Source organism: Cryptomeria japonica, chromosome 4 (genome assembly GCF_030272615.1).
Source record: "Cryptomeria japonica chromosome 4, Sugi_1.0, whole genome shotgun sequence".
NCBI lineage: Eukaryota > Viridiplantae > Streptophyta > Pinopsida > Cupressales > Cupressaceae > Cryptomeria > Cryptomeria japonica.
Genome location: NC_081408.1, coordinates 714,341,801 through 714,367,340, shown reverse-complemented (window position 1 = coordinate 714,367,340; position 25,540 = coordinate 714,341,801). Strand labels below are relative to the sequence as shown.

The window sequence follows — 25,540 nt, the reverse complement described above, 5'->3', positions numbered from 1 at the left end:
TTCTTTAATTAAGTTAATTAATCTTATTCTTCTAATTTCATATTTCCTCATCATCTTACTAATTATTCTATTTTCTATTCTATCATCGTTTGATCATTTTAATCATGTTCTAGAGTTAATTAAATATTTAATATTTAATTAATTTTGATTAATTCCCCAATTTAAATAATCTTTATTATTTAAATAAATTATATTCTCAATTTCTATCTTTAATCGTCTAATCATTAACCCGTTTCTAAGTATTAATTATTTAATTAATTGTGATTTAATCTTTATTATTTAATTAAAGTCCATTTCTAGCATAATTAAATAGTTTCTTTAAATTATTTAATTAACTAATTAATTCTTCCATTTCCAAATCCCCAAATTCTAATTTCATATTTTTCTAATTTCTTCCAAATTCAAATACATGTGCATGATTTCAAAAACCAAATTGAAAATCAAAGTCAAGTTCTAAATATATTCAAATGCTAAATTGAATTTAAAATAAATTCAATTTATTTGAATAAATTTCATGCAAAGATTAAATTGAAAATCTAAGTTAAAGTGCAAGCACATGCTAAATTAATTAATTAAATCATTTATCTCTCCAATCTCTATTTCCATCTTCTAGTTCTCTTTGTCATCTTCTTAATTTTCCTCCAATCATTCTTTTTCTTCTTTCAATTAGTTTTTTCTCAATCAGTTGACTCAATTAATCTATTCAATCTATTTTATTTCACCTCCAAGTCAACAATTCAACTATCAATCAACATGTGAGCTCACTTGAGTTCCACCTCTTGATCAATCTATTCCACTTTTTCAATCAATCTCATCCAAAAATCTATAAATTGAGCATTCAATTCTCACAGTTCCTCTAGATCACGAACTTCAAATCTTTGTGTCAATTGCAAGTTGCCAGTGCAATATCTGAGAGCCATCATACCACAGAGAGAAGAAGAAGAATGGAAGCTATGATGCGCAAAAGGGAGTTTCATATTGTTTAAATTTAATTCCATTTTTCATCTATTTCATTGGTTTTATGTTTGAATTGCTTAGATAGTTAAGGAATTCGTGATCGTCCTTATTTCCTATTTGAGCATAGCACACACAACATATATAGGGGGTGAGAAATACTAGAAGACGTTGGCATGTTGATGTTTATTGGCACCATTTTTGCACTTTCCTTGCATTTTTTCCTTTTGGTTTGTCAAATATTTTAGCCTTTTATGAACCATGTCACATGTTTAGCATGTTCATAAACTCACAAACTTGTTCACATTTAAAACTTGACCAATTTTCTTCTTTCAAGGCCACAGGGGGAAAGAAGAAAATAGGGAGTGATATTTCCACTTATTTCTCCTTCTATTTGACTTGTGACACTTTCAATGAAATAAAGAACTCAAAAACCAATGTCACACTTTTAGTAAGTTCACGAGCTCATGAGCTTCCTATCAATGTGAATCTTTTCCCTTTTTTAATTATCATTTCAAACTTTTGAAGTTATAAAATTTTCTTCTTTTTTCACATCCCACTTTTGAGGAGCTCACAAACTAGTGAACTTCTCACCATATTGGCTTTTCAACAAATTTGTGAACCTATGAACTTGACAACTTTTGGAACCTGACAACTTAACTCGTTCACTTGTTCCATTTGTCAGGGCTTTGAGGATTGAGGGTCAATGATATGACCAATATTATTATTAAGGATTAAGGATCAAGTTTACTTCATACCTAGTACCACATTTGGAGTATTCTTTCTTCTCCAACTCTAAATAAGTATAAACAAGAAAATATCATGAGTTAAAAATCAGAGATAATAAGAAAATGGTACTTAGGTAAAGGGATGATTAAAACCTCAATGTTGAAGGGAACTCAATGTAAGGATTAGGGAATTGGGTTTTAGATGAAAGATGTGATGGTATGGCAAAGCTTAACAACCCAACAAAAGTAATGAAAACCAAAGGTTAAAGGAAAGGGATGCTAAAAAGGTAGAATTTGAAGTCTTCATAGAAAAGGAAACAAAGACGAGAGATATGTGAAAGGTATGCCTAGATGGGAAAGTTTAATACACCAATAAGGAAAAGGGGAAATATATAGTTGGGAAGGATTTCATACTAGCAAGTAAAACACTAAAATTTGACACAAGTAAAGTCCTCAATAATTTAAACGTCCAAAACACCAAACACAGACCTATTGGATTTTTTTGCAACTTTTAAAACATTGGCAGGCACATGGGGGTGGCGAAGAACAACACATATGCAAGATTTGACCAAGAGAGATGTATCGAGAGATGTCTTAGATTGGTTATCAGTGATGGAAAAAAATGGGGCCTAAGAGCACAAAGGAGAAGGACATGGACAAATTTTGTAAAATATGAGGCTTACAAATTTGCGCTCAAACAATATTTGTGCCTAGTTTGCATCACTTGAGTTAGATACAAAATGATCTATTATGTTGACACTTGACTTTATCCTTGATGACTGATTGCGCCAACTTTACAACCACACCATCACAAAGGTTCTCATCCAATGATACGATGTGCAACCAAAGATGCCACATGACGAACTCTCTTCCAATTACAACAATAATTTCTTCATCTCAAGCTTTGGGGACAAATATTTTTAGGGGGAAAGACATATTAGGATCCACAGTCTTAACTGTTTCTTCTTAATTTTATGTAACTTTATTAATAAAATGATAAAAAACCCATGCTTTGTAAGTCATCCCTTTTGTTAAGTATGTTTATCCTAGATGCATGGGATATGGTAGTTATCTTAGGTACGATTAGTATAGATAAGGGTTTAGATAACAAAATGGGTTATTGATGGATTTTATTGTATTGAGCATTGCACAAAGGAGGTTGCCCTCATAAATAGACCAAAACTATTTTGTAATTGATTCAATGTCAAATCAATGCAATATTGTTCACTATGTTATCATTTTCAACATATAACATTGACCTTTGATTTACTTTGGATATAAACTACCCTTGTAGAAGTATTTTCCATGCTCGTGAATTTGGCCGCTAAATACATAAATGATATATGAGGTTCTAATCGCTTGAAAATTATTCACTTTGCCTCCTAGAATATGATTTCACAATATAAGTTGTGTTGATGAATATCTTGATGAGTATGTGAGGTAATGATCTTCTCATTTGGTCAAACCTCAAGTATTTGATTTAACAATATTGATGCAAAGATTAAAGACAATAAACAATTATGCAATAGGTCTAATCTATCATTAAGTGTAGATGTTGATGCAAGTAGATGATGCAATGATGTGCTATGGTGCTCCTTGAGTAACAATGCAAATTGAAATGAGAGCTTGCGATTGGATAATGGTGGATCTGGGTTTGTCCTTTTATATAACACACTAGCACACGAGTTATCAAATTTCACACTTACATAATTAGCTCAAAAAGAATTGACCTAGATCAAAATTTAAATTTAAATTTAATAGTTATGGGATCATTTTTACACTGTGAAAATATACTAATTTCATCTTTCATTCTTAGAAATACAACTTAAGTAAGAAAAACATACATACTATAGATCAAAACACATCCTTTTTTTTGTTTTCAGTACGCCAGGGGTATCCCCACGACCCAGTCCAGCGACCCAACCTGCCTTACCTTGAGGCGAGACTAGTCCCCTAGGGAGAGAATCCAGAGCCTGCAACCAATCCTCCCTCTTAAATCCGAGAGGGAGTTGAACCCGAGACCGATGGGGAGCAAACCCACCGCCCAAGCCAACTCACCTACTCGTACGGGCAGATCAAAACACATCCTTAAAGACATATAGATGGAATCAAATTAAATTCAAGTTATTTGCCAACTCTTATATGAAAACATACCACTTACACAATAATTACGACAAAAATGCCAATCTAATTAAATGAGCCCAAAACACAAAACAAAATTTAACATATACATTTTTCACCATTGCACATCCATCTTTTAATATTCCTTAATTATTTTATTTTTAATTGCACTTGAACCATATTGTAAATCATAGACACTAGAAAATAATCTGACCATTGAAATTAATTCACTCCAACTCCTATAAAAACCAATTTTTTAATTATTCAAAACAATTTAAATAGAAATCAATACAAAATAGGAGGCATTTCAAGAAAAAAGCTAAACTGCCACAGTAAGCACCTAGGCTAATCAACCTCGGAAAAGTAAGCAAACCAGGGTTAATGAGCACATACCATACCTATTCATCGCTTCGAGACGAGAACTAAAGCTCAGTTGTCCAACTTACCTCCAGGTACAATTATGTCCAAACTAACCCCAAAGATGCAACAAAATGGCATGATTGGTAATTTTGTAGAAAGTGAACGAATCAGTAAAAATCTGTAGGAGTGGAGCCATATCCCAAATCAATCATCTAACTTCTTGCCTTCAATCCTAGGTTTGGATTGTGGGTTTCCGTAAACAGAAACATCAATATACGGGCTCAGATCTGGTTGATGATTTTGGCATCTGCAGAATGGAAAATTGGGTGTTGGTGTTGGGTTTTCTAGTTCTATCATGGGGAGCTCAGGTGCAGGCAGGGTATTCTGACCACAAATACAATGAGGGAGATCATGTGCCTCTTTATGCAAATAAAGTTGGTCCCTTTCAGAATCCAAGGTGCTTGACTTTTACATCTTTAAATACAGAGCCTTTCTGTGCATTTCTTTCTTTTGAGTGGGTTTTTGTTTTTTCATTTATGGCTTCCTTTGTCTGTGTACTCTGCCATGTTAAAAAAGATTAGTTCGCTTGCCCTTTTTATGTGATTCTGTATTTAGTGCTCGAAAGAAGGGTTTCGTTATACAGTAAATGGACGGCCCCGAGATTTCTGTCAGGACTGTTTTTAAGGGTATCGGGTGGCGTTGATTAGTGTTCTTGTGTTGGCTGGTCATAAGGGAAATGTGCACTTTGTTTTTGGAGTCTGTTGTTGTTATTAGGTCCTGTAGGAATGTGGTGATTTGTACTTTGACATATTTCTTTTTATGAGACATGAATTTAAGCTGCTGAAACTTAGGTTTCAAAGGGCTCAAATGATGAAACTTATTAGGATACCAAAGTTCATACAATGGCTGCTGAGGAAATGGAGCCACGCAATCCCTTGACCCATGGCTTAATTGCACGTTGAATCCCTTGACCAAACGCATTAGTCTCATCTGGATTTCTTTAACAAGATAATTTGAATTTTGACCTACTTGATTGGGGGTCGTGCTTTATTTTAGCATGTCTAACCATGAGATATTCTTGGGTTAGAAAACTTGGAGTGCCATATTTGAATGATTTAAGTTTCCAAATCGGAATTGGGTATACCATGCTGGTGTGGCTAAATGTTTTTCAGGAGTTGGGTACGATCTGGGCACATCTACACTAAAAAAATACTTATATCATAAATATATACATATTTGCAGCCTCAAAACAGGAATGAAGTTCAGAATACCACATATCATTCATATACCAAACAAAACTACCATAAATTTTACAAGTTTGAAATATGGTATACTAATTTGATATCAATTTGCCAAATTCGAATGCCATTATAGATATTTCTTGTTCGATATTAAAATAATACAAGCAGTAATGAGCATCATATGAATCTTTATCAAGACCAACATCAGTATCATCATTGACATTAGATGATGAAGGTCGATCAGAAGAAATACAAGCAGCCCCACGCCCGCTTGCAGTAAAAGTATGCTGGGTATCTGACTCCTCAAAAAGTGAAAATGGCCACAGAATCAGATGAAATTTGTTGTGCTGCTTACTCAGGTCACTGTGAATCTTATTGTGGTGCCACTTACTTGTCAAACAAAATGCAGTGTTTTTTTTTTCACTGTTGCCTGTCAAACAAAACAAAATGGCAGTTGGTTAGAGTTAAGAGCATGATAACATAATTAATTGAAATTGTCAACTGCCACTGGAATCACCTCAACATAGTTGGAATTGCATGGTTATGGTCATGAATGATTCCGAATGAATGTGGGCAAAAAACTGTGTGTTGGATGGATCCAACTTGGGCACGCCTAGTTTTTTGGCCATTTTAGTGACGTAGATTTTATTTTAAACAGACTTAGATCATCCTCTAGTTTTTATTTTCCTTCCGATATGCTTTACATCTCTCTTTCTTAAGTTACAGATTAACTGTTCCATAGATCAATAAAAATGTTGGGTGAATGGTTATTTTGTTGTGGGATTTGATCTCTGTGTCTTAAAGTCATCTCAAGATGACCTCTATGAGTAGTCATTATATAAATGGTGTTATAAAATTATTTGAAATTCTCATTTATGATGGTAATAATTATAAACAAAGGTGATTTGCTTAGCTCAATGTATGATTATGAGTTGAGAAGAGCTTTTGGATATAATTCTTTATTACCTTTTAGCATCAACATTTCCTCTTCCTCATCCAGATGATGGATCATGGAGTGTGATCCGAAACATTGAAGCTAAATGTAATACACCGATATATCCAGAAGCTCTTCTCAATTCATTACAATGGAATTTGAAAGAATTATATCTGTTTATATATGATTAAATCATGAGATGTTCAATAGTGGGAGTTGGGGTAGGGTAAAGGCTGTAAGGTGTCATTCTTTAAGGTGGATGGGATAAAAATTTATCACATATACAAGAGCTGAACTTAAACTTATTTTCATTGGATATGGAGCTTTAGTAAGAGTGTCATTTCTACAATATTTGTCCAGTCAAGAAAAATAACAACAAATAACCAATACAAGAAACAAATTTTGATTAGCTTTAATGTAAATCAAAATATAATTTCATTCCCATGTAAAAGTAAGAAATAGAATAGTCGGTAGCTAAACAATTAATTCTGATGAGTAAACAAAAGTAAAATAGTTCATTTTCAAGTCTCTCTCTAAACCACTTCCATATAAGATAGGTGGCCCGAGGTTGATATCTCTTAGCATTAACAGATATCTGTGTTTAAGATATTTGAGCTAGTTTATTATGTCACAGAGTGTAATTTTTTGAAAATGTTCATGATGATACACATATATGGCCATTATGAGTAATAAATGCATTCCATTTTTATTGCTTATGTGGTTTTGGTCTTTTAGATGGTCTGGTCTCTTTTGGTGCCTCTCTCTGTCTAGCTGTGTCAGAACTTTATATTTTCCTTTATGACATTAATGTACTCAACCTCTAGTCCAATAGGTTGGTTTGAAGTAGCAAATTGGAGTAGTTGCAACCATGATGGCTCAGGTTGAAGCTTGGTAGACACATGCTTTCCACCCTGCAACTTTGTGGTCATTAACTGTTGTACAGTTGCAGAATATCCTTTCCAGTTGCCGAAGAGGGGTTTGTGTGATAAAAAGTATCTAAAATCCAAAGGAATTATAGTTTATAGGGAGCTATTTTGTTGGGCTCTCTTGGAATTTATATTCAAAGGGCTAGTTACCACTCTCTAGCAGGCTCAGCATTATTGTAAGGTATTTACTTCAACGATTGCTTCTAGTTCGGTGTTCATAAAAATATTGACATCTAGTTGGTCTTCTCTACAACTGAACTGCAGCTATCTTCTTCCAACAAAAATCATTTATAGTCCTTGTAACAAGATCATGTTCATGTTATTTTAGAAGTTAACTACGTAATGGTTGCTTTGTAGATGACCGAGGTCTCCATTTTTAACTACTAAACCTGCTTTTCTTTCAGGGTTAGGTATTTGTATTCTGTTCTTAATTGTGATAAGTTGAAAGGGATTGGAGTTGTAATGCCATGATCGATCAATGCAAATGAGTTTTTTGACGAGTCTTACCAAGGTTTTATGGATTATTTTCTGCCAATTGGCAGTGTAGATACCTATTTACAAATCATATTCGTCTATTGATAAAATTTACGTAAAAAACTAATCAAAACTTTTTATGGTAAATTACGTAAATTGAATATATTTGCCAAATTTCATGAGCATTAGTAGTAAATTATTAATTTAAAAATAAAAAATTCAATATTTAAATTTTTAATTCACCAAAATGTAAGAGTTGGCAAGTATTCTACTCTATTTTCTAGTGTTTCTTAAATTTTTCCTTTGTCTTATCTCCTATTTAAAAAGTGAATGCTGCTGTAACTTAATTGTTCAGAGTTTACATATAAACATATTTGGTTTTATCTTTGACACTTTTGATTGTCTTACAGTGAAACATATCGCTATTTTGACTTACCATTTTGTCAACCAGGTATTGTACAATACAGTTTTTCTCATTTATTTTTGAGCATTGTTTATTTTTGAGTTTCTACATCTTTTTTGTTCTATGAGCTATGTGAAAAAATATTCTGAATGAAGAGGCGATTTTCTGCACTGAGTCAAAATTGCAGCCCATATGACTGAGAAAAGGGAAGATCTAGGAGAAGTCTTGAATGGTGATCGTATGGTTGATGCTCCTTATAAGCTTGACTTTAAAGTCAACAAGGAGTCTGAGGCCCTTTGCAGAAAGAAGTTGAAAAGGGAGGATTTGGTGAAGTTTAGGGAAGCAGTTAAGAATGATTACTATTTTCAGATGTATTATGATGATCTACCAATTTGGGGCTTCATCGGAAAGTTTGACAAGGACATGAAGCCTGATCAGAAGGGGCCTAAATATTTGCTTTACACACATGTTCATTTTGAAATCCTATTCAACAAAGACCGTGTCATTGAAATCAATGTGCGCACTGATCCAAGATTCAGTGTTGATATCACCAAGGACGAGGAGATTGAAGTTGAATATATGTACTCTGTGAAGTGGACAGAAACTGACGTTCCCTTTGATCAACGGATGGAGAAATATTCAAAGTCTTCATCTTTGCCTCAGCATTTGGAAATCCATTGGTTTTCTATTATCAATTCTTGTGTGACAGTACTTCTTCTAACAGGATTTCTAGCAACAATACTCATGCGCGTTCTGAAGAATGATTTTGTCAAGTAAGGGTCCCTACTGCTACATCTAAAAGAATGATGTCTGGTTGTTTGTTAAGTAGGGAATAGGAGCCTTGGTGTAATTGGAGATTGATTCATGCAAGTTTATTTCAGTTTGCTGACATTCCTTTTGCTTTTGATAATTGAAAGATATTCCCATGATGAAGAAACAGCTGACGATCAAGAGGAGACAGGATGGAAATATATCCATGGAGATGTGTTTAGATACCCTCCACAGAAGTCTCTATTTTGTGCTGTTTTGGGTTCTGGCACACAACTACTGGCACTGTATGTTATTAGAATTTGTTCCCTTTATCAATTATACAGTGTTAAAAGTTTTAATTATGATGGAGTACTGCTCCAAGCTTTATATATTTCAGCTTTTCTCGGTATAATGGAGTACATTGTTTTTAATCAGTAATTTTAAAATTTCTTTTAGTTTTTTTCACCTGATGTAAAATTAGTCTTCTTTCAACTTTTTTTGGAAGTTCTGATGTAAATTACTTTATATGTTTATTGCAGTGCTATCTTCATCTTTATGCTTGCATTGGTGGGTGTTTTCTATCCGTATAACAGGGGTGCCCTCTATACTGCACTGGTTGTTATATATGCTCTTACATCTGGCTTTGCAGGATACACAGCAGCCTCCTTCTATTGCCAACTTGAAGGGAAAAATTGGGTAATCACGTAGATTTTATTTTATTGCTAGTGATTTGGTAATTCATGACATGTTGTGTTTGTATATTTGAAAATTTTAACATCTTAAATATTCCTCTTGGCAGGTACGGAATCTGTTATTGACAGGTTGTCTCTTTTGTGGACCTTTATTCTTAACATTTTGCTTCTTGAACACAGTTGCTATAGCCTACAATGCCACTGCTGCATTGCCATTTGGAACAATTCTTGTGATTCTTCTTATCTGGACACTTGTCACCTCTCCTTTACTTGTCTTGGGGGGCATTGCTGGGAAGAACAGTAAGACTGAGTTTCAAGCTCCTTGTCGAACCACAAAGTATCCCCGAGAGATTCCCCCATTACCATGGTACCGAGGGACAGTTCCTCAGATGGCAATGGCAGGCTTCTTACCTTTCAGTGCCATATACATTGAGCTTTACTACATTTTTGCAAGCTTATGGGGTCACAAGATTTACACAATCTATAGCATCCTCTTCATTGTTTTCATTATTCTTATAATTGTAACGGCGTTTATCACAATTGCCCTTACATACTTTCAGCTTGCTGTTGAAGACCATCAGTGGTGGTGGAGGTTAGTACCGTGCCTTCCAACTTTCTCTTTTACTGTAACAGAGTTTCTGTGCCCTGTTTCAATTTTCAATTGATTGAAGCTTTTGATGTTCCAACTTTCAAGTGATATAACTGAAACATTTCATGGGTTTTGATACAGATCTGTCTTATGTGGGGGATCAACTGGTGTATTCATTTTTGGGTACTGCTTCTACTATTATTTTGCACGATCAGATATGACTGGCTTTATGCAGACATCATTTTTCTTTGGCTACATGGCTTGCATATGCTATGGATTCTTCCTAATGCTTGGAACTGTTGGTTTCCGTGCATCTTTGCTGTTTGTCCGCCACATTTACCGTTCAATAAAATGCGAGTAGCCCTGTGCCATAGAAGGAAAAGATGTACCCGTTGGTACACATTCACTGTTAATGTAAAAACTGATTCTAACAGCCATTGATTATATTCCACGCTGACATGTTTCAAGGGCTGTTGACTCTAAAAGGGAATTAGGGAAGATGCTTCATGGTAAAAATCTTTGTATATCTTTATAATAGTTTTTCTAGAATGGAAACATTGGTTTAGGTTGAGGTGGCTGCAAAAATCTAATACATTTTTCCATGGAAAGTTGACCATTTGCACCAATTTAAACCTCAAAGAGCACCACGAGATGAATCATTTATCTTCAGATTGCTAGGCTTTTCCTTAATACTTTTTGATCTGAATCAACTCAGAGCAAGTATTGAAGAGTTTTGTGTATTCACTTCAAAGCATTATATTCTCAAATTGTATGTCTATTCTTTTTTGAGTTTAGGAAATTTATACATGGTTTTCATGTACCATGTTTAGACTGAGCTTCTTAGAACTTAATGTGTGGGCTCTGTTTAATGTGTTTAAATAGCGTATGCATTATCTGTTTTCGATTGTCCTATATCATGGCACATTTGATTTGCAAGTTTTCATCATTATCTATAATTTACAGTAGCTGCGACTTATTCCTGTATGAGTAGGCTGCTATTGTTCTGCCGTTTTTTATTTAATCTCATTCCTCTGGTGCCTAGTTTCAAGGTGTATCATAAATTTGTATATTGAGATCACATGACATCCACTCAGTATTGTTTTACTCGTTCTTTATTGTAAAATTCCATCACAGTTAGTATGTTTCCATTTTTTGTAAATGAGATCTGCTAGGGCATGTTGGTAAGCAAGTATGGTTGTAAGCTAGAAAATCAGCTAAACAAACCTGCTAGAGCATGTTTAAACAGAAACAGTTAAAGATAAAAGCCAATGCTCAACCAGTGATGATTGGAGAGGGTTCAAATGTACCTGTCATTTTTGCATTAGATAGATAGATGTCAAAGAAGTTAAAGAGAGTTCTGAAAACGGTTAAACAAAGTTTGCTCGAGTTGTCACTATATTTTACCCTCCAGGGAAACCGATAAATATACAAGCAGAAAATCAGTCACCAGGTTTGGAAAGAGACAGCTTACCATACAATCGTGGAATTAAGGCACTCCAATCAGTGCAAGACTGAACCTCTTCTTTCAAAGCATTGACCCCACCTCTATCAATTTTCTTATCTTTCTTGTGTGCCTATTGGTAAAGCTTCTTAGGCTTATTACTTAACCATACAATCATAGAATCAAGGCACTCCAATCAGTGCAAGACTGAACAACTTGTTTCAAAGCATTGATCCCACCTCTATTAATTTTCTTATATTTCTTGTGTGCCTACTGGTAATTCACTTTTGCATTTTTAGTTGTTTGTTCGTGATGTTATTGGTTATTGTGGGGTAGGCATGTAGCAACAGAGTGGTATCCAGCCCCTGTTTTTACATAGTTGTAATGAGAATAGAAAATGATTAGTTTTTGCATTTGATGTTATTATTAGCTTCAGATCTTGTAGTTTATGAGGTGTGTTTGTAATTCCACCTTTTGCATTTCTAAGGCAACTAAATTTATTTTAAACTATTTTATTATGGTTTCTCCAGTCTTGCTCGTTTCAATAAAACATTCTGCTCTGAACGGCCAAAGGTTGATTGGTTGCGAGACCAGCCACATCGATAGGCCAGCTGCCTTCTCAAAATCTCCGTGTGTAGACCTCTCCAATCCAAATTTGAGATGGACTTTCTACATTGTAATGACGAAAGTCTGGAGGGATGACTTGCTGCATTTCAATCCAACACCATACAAAGTAGACAGTAATCAGGCTAATCATCCCCTCCAAAATGGTTTTTACCTTGGGATTGACCCTCTTAGGGTCAATTTCTCTATAAATAGTGATAGAAAACAGTTGCAAGTGTGTTCCAAGAGAAGATGATACCAGGTTTAGGGGAAGCTTATCAGGTCCCAAAACTCTTACCGCCTGGGTACAAGAAAACTGGCAACTGGCAAGTTAAGTGGGCATCTTGAGGTTACCGAAGGGCTATATTTCATTGCAATCTTCCCCTTAGGACAGGAAAAAATCATGGCTTACAAGCTAGCCCGTAGTTTTTGGAAAAAATCTGGGCTTTTGTTAAACCACGGTAACCGTTTTTCAATCCCATTCAGAATCTAACAAGTACTCTGCTCTAGTGTGGATTTAGCTCCTACTCCCGAGTATGGATTAGTGGAAACCATTATTGGGGAAGAGGGGTTAATTTACCTATCTCTCTCCCTTTCTCTCCCTCACTCTATCTTTCCCCATCTCGCCCTCGCCCTCCCTCCCTCTATCTTTCCCCATCTCGCCCTCCCTTTCCCCCTCCCTACAACCCTATTGATCTTTCTATTTCTACCTCTCTTCCTTTTTTATTTTTTGTATATCCATATCTATCCCTTTTTCTTCCCATATATCTTCATCTCTTCCAAATTATTTCTCCCTCTCTCTCTTTATTTGTCCATCTCTATATCCCCTTATTTCTTTCTCTCCATCTCTATTTGACTATCTCTTTGTCCTTGTCTCTCTTCCCCTCTCTGCACACACACATCTCTCTCTTCCTCTCTTGCTCTATCTTCATCTCTCTCTCTCTCTCTCTCTCTCTCTCTCTCTCTCTCTCCATTCATATTTATATCTTCCTCTTTATCTTTATTTCCCTACCTTGATCTCTCTCCCTCACTCTTCCCCCCTCTCTCTCCCTATTTCTATCCCTATCTTTTCCTCTCTCCCTATTACAAACATAACATGAGTCCATTGGGAATGGAGCTTAATTATCTTCTTCATATAGAGGTTTTATTTCAATCATGTTTGTATTCATATCTCTCACGTATCCATTGAGACCTTTGTTGCACAAACAACATTTTTATATGACCTACCAATTGACCTTGTACATTTTTTATATTGAATCAAGAAATTCACTTCATGTATTACACAAATGTATGCAAAAAATAGACCATTTTTTTTCCTTATTATACTTTTTCGGCATACCCATTGCACACCAAGGTGCAATTGCTAGTAGATATTATTACGCAGAAGGCGTTTCTTTATATGAGATGAACAGTCTATAATTTAAAATTAATGACTGAAAATTTATAAAAAGGTTGCAAGACGATTCAAACATAGCTGCCAAGCTTCGTTAGCCAGCTTGGAGCTGCGTTTGATGTGCACGCCTGCTCTAACACCAATGCTCGATGGTCAAATCACCAGCGTAGTCCTCGTTCATGAATTTCCTGTCGATGGTTTACCAGATTTGTTAAAAACTAAGGAAAATTAAAAAAAAGTAAATTTGTCATGTGACATTGCTAACACAACACAGAATAATAAATTTCACAAATTCTTTTTTTTTTATTTGTGGCTGATTTTAGTAAAAAGTATAAGAATAATATTATTGTAGCAAATAAAACCTTTTTCCTAGTACGTGTTTCCCTAATCTCTTAAAGAATTTGACCAATCATTTATTTACTACCATGGCAAAGATTAACTAGTCCATAAAATAAATGGAACCCATCAATTACCTTTAGGTGTTTGAAACGATAGTTTACATATTAAATCTCATTCGTAGAGAAAATTAAAGGAATTATGTCCATAATATTATTATGAACTTAAAGTTGATTATATTAATAAATAATATTTTGCATTTTATACTATATTAATTATCTTTAATTTGTATCATATTATGGATTACTATTATAGTAATTATTAATATTAATTTAAAATCATTACTATTATAATAATATTATAATATAATTAAAAATAAATGAAGTATTTAATCATATATGATATTAAGTAAACTTTATAAATTGATATCATAAGCTTTTTAGTGAATATCTTTTGAATAAATTAAAATCATCTTTAAAAAATAGATTTTGATTGTTTTCTTACAATTAATGTCAATAGAGGAATAGGAATAGGAGTTGAAATAAGGAGAGAGAGAAGCATTTTTCAACTGGTAAGTAATATTATTCACGATTCACTATATAAAAAAATTGTATATTACATTTTTTATATTAATTTTTTCTTCACTTTAAATATAAGTATAGTTAATGTTGAAACTAAAGATAAATAAATTAAAGATATATACCATTTTATTAATTAATATATAATTATTTTTTAAAATTATAATATAGATCTTATTTTATAATTTATCATTGTAAATTCTTTAGTGTCTTTTTAGATAGTCCTAAAGTAACTAGTTATGTACATAGTCCTAAAGTAACTAGTTATGTACTCCATTATCATCATTACTTGTGCCACATTTCTCAAATTGAAAATAGGATGTTAGAAAGTTACGAACAAAATTTGTTAATTAAATTAAATAGATTTATTTATTATTATATAAGCTATTTTAATTTATCATAATACAAATTATTAAATATATTTCAATGAAATTAGAATATAAAATAAAAGCTATTAGAAGTAGTTTAATTTATAATATTTGTTGTTATATTAAATTTAAATCATTGTACAATCATTATATTTAAAATTTATTCTCTCTATCTTTACCCCCTCTCTCTATTTACTTGTTTTTGTCACCTTTATTTGGCACTATTGCCCCTTCTATCTCTATCTTCCTATCTTCCTCTCTCCCTCTCTATCTATATCTCATTATCTTCATGTATCTCTCTTATTCACTCCATCTCTCCTACTCTTTCTAAATGTATCTCTCTCTCTCTCTCTCTCTCTCTCTCTCTAAATAGAGGTTCAAATAAATATATGTATATACATTTAAGAAGAGAGAGAGAGACAAAGATGTTTATAAATAGAGGGAGAGAAATAGATAGAGAGATATTGAGGGATATGGAAAGATAGGGATATAAAGAGGCAAAGATAGACGGGTATAGAGTGAGAGAGGGAGATGGAGATATACATGGTGAGATAGTGATAGAGAGACAAAGATATATTGAGATATAGAGAGAGGGGGAGAGTTAGACAAAGAAAGATAAATAGATAAATAAAGAGGAATATAGATAGGAAAATAGATATGGAGAGAGGGAGACAAAGACAAAATGGGGGAGGTAGAGGGAGAGATTGAGAAATAGATGTGATGTGGGAATAGGGAGGGAGTGAGTGAGGGAGCGATGTTGAGAGATAGGAGAGAGGTAGAACGATTGGTAGGTGAAAGAGAGGGGGAAGAGAGAGATTTAGAGATACATATAAATTGGGAAAGCTAGAGAGTGTGAGAGAGATATATATATAGAGAGGGAGATATAGAAGGAGAGAGGATGAGGGAGAGGGAGAAATAGAGATAGAAAGAGTGAGAAAATAAGAGAGAGGAGATGGAGAGATAGAAAGATAAATATATAGGAAGTGATATATAGAGAAAGATAGTGAGGGATATGTATATAAAGAGAGAAAAGGAGACATGAAGGGAGAGATGGAGTGAATAAGAGAGAGATATAGATAGAGAGAGAGGTAGAGATAAGAAAATAGAGATAAAGGAGCAAGAGTGAGAGATAAAGGAATTGATAGAGATAAGTAATAAAGAGGAAAGGATACATGAGAGAGACATATAGATATAGAGATAGGGAAGAAGGAATATGGTGTTGTGTATGAGAGAGCTAGAGAAATACAAAGATAAAGATGTGAGGGAGAAAGAGTGTGTGTGTGTGTGTGTGTGTGTGTCAAAGAGATATTGAGATTGAGATAGAGGGAGAGCAATATATAAATAGATCAAGAGAAAGGGGGAGAAATAGCAAATAGAGAAATAGAGGGATATAAAAAGAGGGAGTGATAGGAAGAGAGATGGAAACACAGAAAGAAATGGAGGGAGATATCTTGTAGGACAGATAGAGGTAGAAGAGAGAGAGTGAGGTGCAAGGAGGGATACAATGATAGAGATAAGAGAGATAGAGAAGAAGATGGAGATGGAGATAGAGATGAACTTAAATAAATATAAAAATTGAATCATTATTCAAAAAATTATATAAAATATTAAAACTAATTATTTATCAGATATATTATAATATAATAATTATTAAAATAAATTAAAAATAATTTAAAAAAAAAAACTATTTATTTTTTCAAAGACAATTATATTTATCAAAAAATTATTTAATATTTATATAATTTAAACAATAATATTGAAAAAAATTATATAATATATTAAAACTTATTATTTATTTGATACATTATATAATAATTATTAAAACAAATTAAAATCGAATAAAAAATAAAATATGTAACTTATTATTTATATATTTCATACATTATATATTAAAAATCTCTAATAAAAACATTGAAGTTAAAAAAAAAAAATGAAAACTACGAATACATCTGCGAAAGGTAGAATCTCTTCAGCGAAACCCCAGCGACTTCTACCCGGGTTTGGGAGGCATCTCGGGCAATGGAAGAACAGTTTTTCTCCTCTGGAGGATCAAAATGGTGCTACCTGCCTGGAGAATTGTCTTAATGTCCTTACCCCTGAAGTTACAGGGGCTAATTTAACAACTCTAAAGCTCAATGAAATTAGTAGAAGAGCCTTGGGGGTTTTGTCCGGCCGTTTCCCTGCCCTAACTCATTCAGAAGTTCCCTTAGCTTCTCCGGCGGTGAGTACACAGCAACAAACTACAAGAATGGTAGAGCCTCACTGTAAAACTCAGAAAACTACTTTATTTCAGAAGCAGGAGGCTCCCCTCAATTACTCAAGAGATATATTATCATCCGGATGCCCTAACAAAACAAGATCTCCTATCTTGCAGACAGAGACTCTCTCGACGAACCATGTAAATGTGGCTTCTGGAGCAAACAGAACCAAACTTGGGGTTAGAAAACCCTCATCATATATCCCAAATTTTTACACCAAAAGAAGGGAGGATTTCTACCCTAAGCAAGGTCCTTTAAACTTTCAAAAGCCGTCCGGCTTCAATACAGATAATATTATGATTATAAGTAATAATCATCCCAATGAATTGTGGGAATGTTACAACGCTTGTGGGCTCTTTGGCAAATGGTTCGGTTTTGGCGCTTCATCCTCGGAGATCCAGCAATGGCTGAAATCCTTCACGGGAAATCAGATAAGTATCATAAGCTTAAAGAATGATTTTTTATTTATCAATTGCAATACTGCGGATCTTAAAAATAATTTACTTAAAAATAATCATAGATATTTTAAGGGCTACTGCTTCAAATTTTTCAATTGGAAACCTAATTTTTCCCCTAAAGATGTTGAGAAAATTAGGGTTCCAAAGTGGATTCTATTTCCTAATATGTCGGTCGAATTAATCCATAATAATGTCCTTCAAAAATTAGGAGATTTTATAGGAGGTTTTGAGGGTTTGGAGGATAACTATCCGGAATCCTCTGATATCAAAATTTTAGCCAACATTGAGATAGGTAAATCAACATTTGATCCCATCAAAATTATCACAAACCACTCAATTTATGAAATCAAACCAGAGATACCTGCGAAAGACTTCACTCCAAGGACTGGAATCTCCCCTTTTCAGGGGTCTAAGAAAACATGCATTAAGGCATCTATGGGGGTGGATTTGAACATTAAATTCAATCCTATGGGAGGTTTCATGTTTAACAAACAATATCTTGGGTCTATGGAAACAAATAACACACATAGGATATCAGAACGTAAGGAAAATGAAATCTCACTTGCTGCACCAGTTGAGGAACAGAGGAGGATAGCTCCTCCGAATAAACATAATTTATTGTCGATTTCCACACCAGCACCCAACATTGCTCTTATTGATTTAAACATCAAGAAGGGGAAACTAATGGCTCCCTTATCTCTGAAACCACCCCCATTCACCAGGAAGCTTTATCAGCTCAAAATAAGATCACATTGGAGGAAAACAAAACACTAAGCAACCTGGCTCTAAGTATGGAAGAAAGGGATAAAAATAAAAAGAAAAAAGAAAACAAAAAGAATAAGAACAAAAAAGGCAAAGGTAGAAACAAAAAAACAAAAGAACAAAAAGGGAAAAAATCACACAATAGATAATAGTTCCATGGTGATGGGTGTAGATGAAAGAAGAGCCCTTGAAGATAAATGCATACTTGAGTATGTGGGTAACTCTGTTACAGATGACCTTATTGAGTTATTTATTAACAAAATAGCTGATGAGGAAGAACTTGCACTGCAGAAAACATTGTTAGCCAGAGAGTTGTGCAAACCCATCTCTGTGGATATGGCCATCCCCCCCTTTTGTGATGTGGCAAGCGAAAATGTGGATTGCCTAGGGATCGCTAACACTATGGAGCACTGCTCCCCCCCAGACTTTGCCGTTGACCAAAAAAAGCGTGGAAGGAAATCCATTTCTGAATTACTCACTAGGGTTGGTAGTGCTGTGGGTCAGACTAAAATTACTAATCTTTTTGAGCTAGGGAAGGGGAAGATCCTTCCCAATGAACTATGAAACTCCTTACATGGAATGTTAGGGGCATGAATGCTCCTAACAAGCAGTGTATCGTAAAACAATGCATTGCCAAATACAACCTGGAATTGTTCTTAATACAAGAAACCAAACTAAATAACAGTGAATTAACAAACTTAAAGAGAAAAATAGGTATCAGAGAACTTGAAGGGCAAACTGCCTCTGGAGCATCTAGTGGACTGGCCATCATTTGGGACTTGAGGCAAGTTTCCTTCAAACTTATAAGAAAGACCCCGAATTGGATGTGTGGAAGGGTTGTAAGCATCAAAAGCAACTTAAATTTCACATTAATTAATGTTTATGGCCCCACACAAACACGGGCAAAAAAACAAGTCTGGGATGAGATTGAGATTTTCCTTCTAAACGAAACTGAACAAACCTGCCTAATTGGTGGGGACTTCAATGAAATTTTGGATCCCAAGGAAAAGTGGGGTGGCAATAACAAAATGACTCAATCATGCTTAGATTTCAGGAATTGGATGCATAAATGTAACTTGCTGGAATTAACAGCCAGGAGCGAAGCCTTTACCTGGAACAATAGAAGACAAGGCTTCTGCAACATTGAAGAAAAACTGGATAGATTCTTCCTATTTGGAAATCTGTCACAGTCTTCTAAAACCTCTGTCCTCCCCCTCTCCGGATCAGATCATTTCCTGGTCCAACTAATAATAACAGAAGCTCTAAAACCGACAAAAACCCCCATTCGCTTTGAAAAAATGTGGCTCAGAGATGAAAATCTATTACAACTTATTGAAAATTGGTGGAATGACACTAAAGTCTTAGGTTCCAAGACATTCAGAGTAGTAACCAAACTTAAAAAGATTAAGCAACAATTAACATTGTGGAATAAAGAACACTTTGGAAATATCTTTTCACAAAAAACAGAGTTTGAAAAGGAGATGGAGATTATCAATGAAGAGGTGATCAAGTATGGGATGAACAATATCTTATATCAAAGGGAAAAAATCAATTTGGCTCGTTATGAAGAAATTTTAGCTCGTGAAGAAATTTATTGGAAACAGAAATCGCGGGATAACTGGCTTGACGCCAGTGACAGAAATACGAGTTTCTTTCATAATAGCACTAAACATCGTAGAACTATAAACATAATCAACAAGATCAAATTGGCATCGGGGGACTTTACCGATAACCCTGAGCTTATTGCTGAAGCTGTTGTGGGGTATTTTGAGACTATCCTTAATAATAGGGAGGGCTCTAAATGGACTAAGGAGATTGAATTTTTAAAAAATATCCCGAAATTAATATCAAAAGAACATAACTTAATTCTTAACAAAAAATTAACAATAGAAGAAGTAGAATCAGCCTTATTCCAAATGGGTCTAGATAAGGCTCCCAGTCCTGATGGGTTCCTGGCTCATTTTTATAAAAAATGTTGGGGCTTCATGGGTTTGGAAATTACTGAGGCCTTAGAGGGGATGAGAAACTATGGATGAAGGAATATCTATTATATAGATATACATCAGCATTTTGCTTTGAATACCCAGCTATTGAAATAGTTAAATAAATACTCTAGATATTTACAAGTATCTGGATGCATAATACTAGTGGTATTTACATGAAAGGTTTATTTTGATTTATTTCGAATGCCACCTGCTGAAGTTTTAATGCCATCTGCTGATGTTTTCTATATTTTGATATCTCCATGTCATTTTTTAAATCGGTGAACTTTATGTGGCTAACATGCAAACTGTGAATAGCTATCCATTCCGTCATCTCCTTTTGCTATAAAACTACAGGGTAAGGCAGGCTAGACTGACTGAATCTCCTTTTCCTACTCTTGTTGTTGTAGCCTGGATTTTACCCTTTATTAAGGATAACGTCCAGGAGCATAAACAAGAGTTGGAAAACTGAGGATTATTTGGTTGGTCGAGCCTCTGGGCAATCTTGTTCTATCCTAGTCGTAAGCGATGCTTCAATTCTGTCTCTTAAATTTTATTATTTTATAATCTTAGTGGATATGTCTGCTCTGGAAATGACTTGAGGGTTTGTATCTAGCAATAAACTGTCAAATGATATAAATGTCCAGATGACACTAACAAAATTGCCAAGTGTTTGAGCAACTGACAATGCAGGCCTAACATGTTATCACGGGCAATTAAGGAGCGACTCTAAATAACTAAAGAACAACTCCAGAATCAAAGAGGAATATGATTAAATGGCTATTGAAAACATTACTTTTGGGCTTCTAAGGGAAGGGAAAATAAATAACCCTCCCACCTAATCACCCTGGCCCAGGGTTTTCATGTACCAATACTGTAACTTTTATAAGAAATTTGCTGGACTATGGTCCCGGGCAAGGCCAGAGGTTTTCTCGCCCCCACTCTTCCTACTGGCGCCCACATGAGTGGAGTTATGTATAATTTCAAAAATGAATAATAAAATTTTTCTGGCCTCGGCCTTTTACCGATCAAAAAAAAAAAAAATCTCTAATAAAAAAATTTCAAACTTAAAAAAAAAAAAAGATAATATAAAGGGAGAAGAAAAAATTAATATTTAAACTCTTATTCCACGTAGCATTGGAAAAGTCTTTAAAAAGTTTAAAATAGAAGAAGCACCCGTATTTGAATCCCATTGTTCGAGTAAAAGTTTCATGTTTCCCTAGGATCGTATACTGGCTCTTCGAAATATATTTAGTATAATAAAAGCAACTGCCAATGTGAACGGAGATGCGGTAGAGGATTTTCTTTAATAACGTTTCTTTCGATTTCCGTCTTTCACGCGTGAGAAAGGAAAAACTGACACGTGAATAACTTTTAACATCTTGTCGTTCACTTTTTTTCTCACGGCTCTTTGCGTTTCTTAGCTGTCAGAGTTATTACGCCAACTGTTGTCATTGTCATGTCAAAATAAAAGATGCAAACGTCTTCAAAGTCTTCTGAACGGTGACGATCATCCCGATCGTCTTGCAGGCCTTCACTTAGCATGTCCACCGTTGATAGACAAAATAAGCTCGGTGCATTTCATAATAGGAGACGCCTTCGACGTAATTAAGAATACATCATAGCCAACTGAGTTTTCCAACTCAATTATGTGTTCTTAACCAAGTCAGGGCCTGTTTAACATAGATCTAGAGAAGCCATCGACAGATAAAATATTGCTGAAAATGGAACATATCGAGGGAAAGCAGTGAATTGTTTACGAAGGCAATTCTTTTTGATGCTGAACATCCCATGGGCATGCCCATCTGTTGCTGAGTATGCTTCATTATCAAAACGCTTAAGCAGCAACAACCTCTACAAAATTAAACAGAAATAGTGGTCAGAAGTTTTAGGTTGCATCCAAGAGGTGACTCAGAATGATTTCAAAACAGCTCTTGACAACCATTGGAATGAATACCAACATCAATCAAGGGAGCAACTTTAAGATAAATTCTCACAAATCTATGTAAGAAATCAAAGGATTAAGTCAAGGTGCACAACAAAAATCAATGTGGGATTAATTTTAGGCATATCCAACTGGAGGGGAAAAGCATAAAAATGCACTGTTGACAATTGAAATAGTGAGATGACAATAATGATATGCAATCCCAAGAAAAGATCGAGCAATGTATTTCATAAGCCATCAAATCCATGAAATAAATATAAAGTTGCTTAAATGCGAAACAAAAAACAATTGAAAGATCATCCTTGAATGATTGTTATTTGTGCGAATGCATGCCAATTTTTATTATAGGAAATGAAATACGTTGAATGCTTGACGTGATATAGTTTTATATTGAAAGATTGTTTTTTTGCCCCATTTTTAGTCACATTCATTAAATTCAATACACCTCCATTCCAAAATTCTGTTGATTTTGAGAGAAATATTGTATTACATAGTGGGGTGTTCTCCTTTGTCTGTGTATAACATGACCATGGCTTATTGCAAAACTAATTAGCATAATTAAAGGAACAATTTTCCCGAGAGACGGTGACATAGGAGCTTGAGGCAAAATAAGGGTTTATGACATTGAAATTTGTCATTTGATTTCTACTCAAGTAGATTGAAAAAAAAGAATATAAGAATAAGATGCTTCTCACCAAGTTTGTGTACATTGCCGAGAGGATTTATCGTTCGACAGTAGGGCGTACTGGATTTAAATCCTCTCAAGCAGTAGGGCGTACTTGATTTAAATCCTCTCAAGCAGTAGGGCGTACTGGACTACGTTTAAATAATAAGGCATGGAAAGACACGTTGACCTAAGGGTAGAATGTAAATTCTATTGAAGATCTCCATGAATGATATGATGGGATGTATACTTGTCTTCACATATACAGAATCATAATTAAGACTGCTCAACATATTCATTTTTATAATATACAGAAGCATAATTAAGACTGTTCAACATATTCATAATAAGAGCGTCCGAATTTAAATCTGTAGAGAAAGTGAGTATTTCATCATGTTAAATACTACAACACTACAATAACCTCATGAAATTTAAGCTGTTGTTGGAGTGTTCCCATCCTCATCTTTAATTATGGTAAAAGGACAAATTGGAATCTCTTTTTAGTGGAGGAGCTACTGCTTAAAAATTGTAAAGGTGCTTAGAAATAAGCAGCTCGGGAGGAATGGAACTTGGCTCTACAATTTTTTTTTCCTTTCAGTTTTTTGCTCAAATTTTATCTAAAAAATTATTATTAAAAGATTCTATTTAAAAATACATTTTAAAATGACTGTTTAAATATAAGCAGCAAAATTTAATATTTATGGGGCCATCAGTTTTACAAAATACATTTTAAAATGACTCTTTAAATATAAGCAGCAAAATTTAATATTTATGGGGCCATCAGTTTTACAAATTGTTGCATAAAAATTATTAATAAAGATTTTATTTAAAAATGTAATTTAAGATGGTTGTTTAAAAATAAGCAGTAAAATTTCATCTTCATGGGGTCGATAGTTCCACAAATTGTTGTTTGAAAATTTGAGCAGTGGCTGTTAGCCAAAGTAGGCTAAGCTAAGGAGTCGCATAAAGGATAGTTCTAAACTCATTAAATTTGCAACATTACAACTCATTTTATATATTGAATTGATAAAGAAATTACATGCACTTGGCATATTTTATTTTGGAAAATAAATTATATATAAACTATTTTAAAAAAATACGCGAAAATAAAGCATGCCTCAAAGTCATGCAAATTATATGCTTTTAAAAAAATGCAACAAGAACAATAAGCATAGACGCTAAAAGTGAATTCTTGTTACCCATATTGGAGCTGAAACCCACACTTCACATATCTTGGGCCACTAAGATGGGCTAACTAGTGTTAGTATTATTAGTTTCATTCTATACTTATTGTTCCATTGGTTGTTAATCATAAGGATTCTCTTGACATGGTGGAATAGCTAAGTCAAGGTGAAGATAGCCCAATAGGCAAAGTCCACCCAGTCCACCCACATTGTTAAGATGACACAAAAGAGGGGGCAATGGCCAATCTATAGACATGAACACTAATTATTATAACTTTGGAATGTTTGCTTAATTCACCATTGGCTCCTACATGGGGAATGACCAAAAATGATGAAGGCATAGGAGCACAAGCAACAATGCGAGGTATGTTGCCCAAATGGTTCAACATAGTCTAGAGATTGGCCAACACTTGAGCCACCTTGTTGATTTGCATTTGAATCTAACAAATAATAGTGAAGATGACACTAAATTTACTATAAGTAGAAAGCTATTTATTAATTAACTTATTTATAGATAAAGCAAATTTATTTCCTTCCAAAGAGAAAAAGAATCTCCACTAAGAAATAAATTGTCAATTTTGTGAGAATTTTGCAAGAAATCAAGGCCATTCACCCAAAAGAACATTTTGCCAAGTAAAAGAGCATAGGTTGAAAGGTTTAAACAAATCATGAATCCAAGACCTAGCCAATCAAACTTGTGCTTGGAACCAAAACATGTGTTTGATACCCTCAAATTGAACACTAGAATGGATTTCAAGATTTGAACATCTCAAATGAACTGACGTTTACTAAAAATCAAGCCTTGACAGAATATTCTAGGCAAAATTGGGGCACTTGGTTCCAAAATGGCATTCTAGACAAGTTTAAATCTCCCACTCCAAGTCTAAGAAGAGGAATGAAGGTGCAATCTCTTTATCAACTTTTACACTAAAGGCATTCTTTTTAGCAAGACCTATTGGACTAATTAGCATTTTTGTGTTGCATATGTGAAGGTTTAATCTCCATGTTTTGGCAAAATGGTTCCTAATCTTGATTGCTCAAATAATATTGGTCTTTGCCTAAGGTCAAGAAATCTAAGAGGAAGTGGATTTGGCAAAAAGATTGTGAATATTCTAAATGCCTTGTTTGAAAGATTGAGGGAATGGGTTCATAGAACCTTAGCACTTTGAATATCATAGCCAAGTGATGATTGGAGAACACTAAAGAGAGTATTGGTTCTCATAGAAACCATTAGACTAATAATTTTTTATAGTTTGATATACTAATTTTTATTAATTTTTAATAAGTAAATAGCTGCAGAGGGGCAACATCCTTGTATTAATCAAAATAGGAGAATACAAGGCCTTGTTTCGTGAGAGCGGTAGGGGGAAAGAACCAAGAAGAAAACCCCTTACCC

General features: G+C 34.2%; 1 protein-coding gene across 1 annotated transcript; it reads left to right on the top strand.

The window, feature by feature from the left end:
• Positions 1 to 4,220: 4,220 nt before the first annotated feature.
• LOC131032139 (transmembrane 9 superfamily member 2) lies at positions 4,221 to 11,007 on the top strand. Its single transcript, XM_057963068.2, has 7 exons — positions 4,221 to 4,620; positions 8,149 to 8,189; positions 8,329 to 8,914; positions 9,059 to 9,196; positions 9,431 to 9,587; positions 9,691 to 10,175; positions 10,314 to 11,007. Exons 1-7 carry the CDS (start codon positions 4,478 to 4,480, stop codon positions 10,531 to 10,533), a joined length of 1,770 nt encoding a protein of 589 aa, XP_057819051.1. The 5' UTR covers positions 4,221 to 4,477; the 3' UTR covers positions 10,534 to 11,007.
• The last annotated feature ends 14,533 nt before the right edge of the window (positions 11,008 to 25,540 follow it).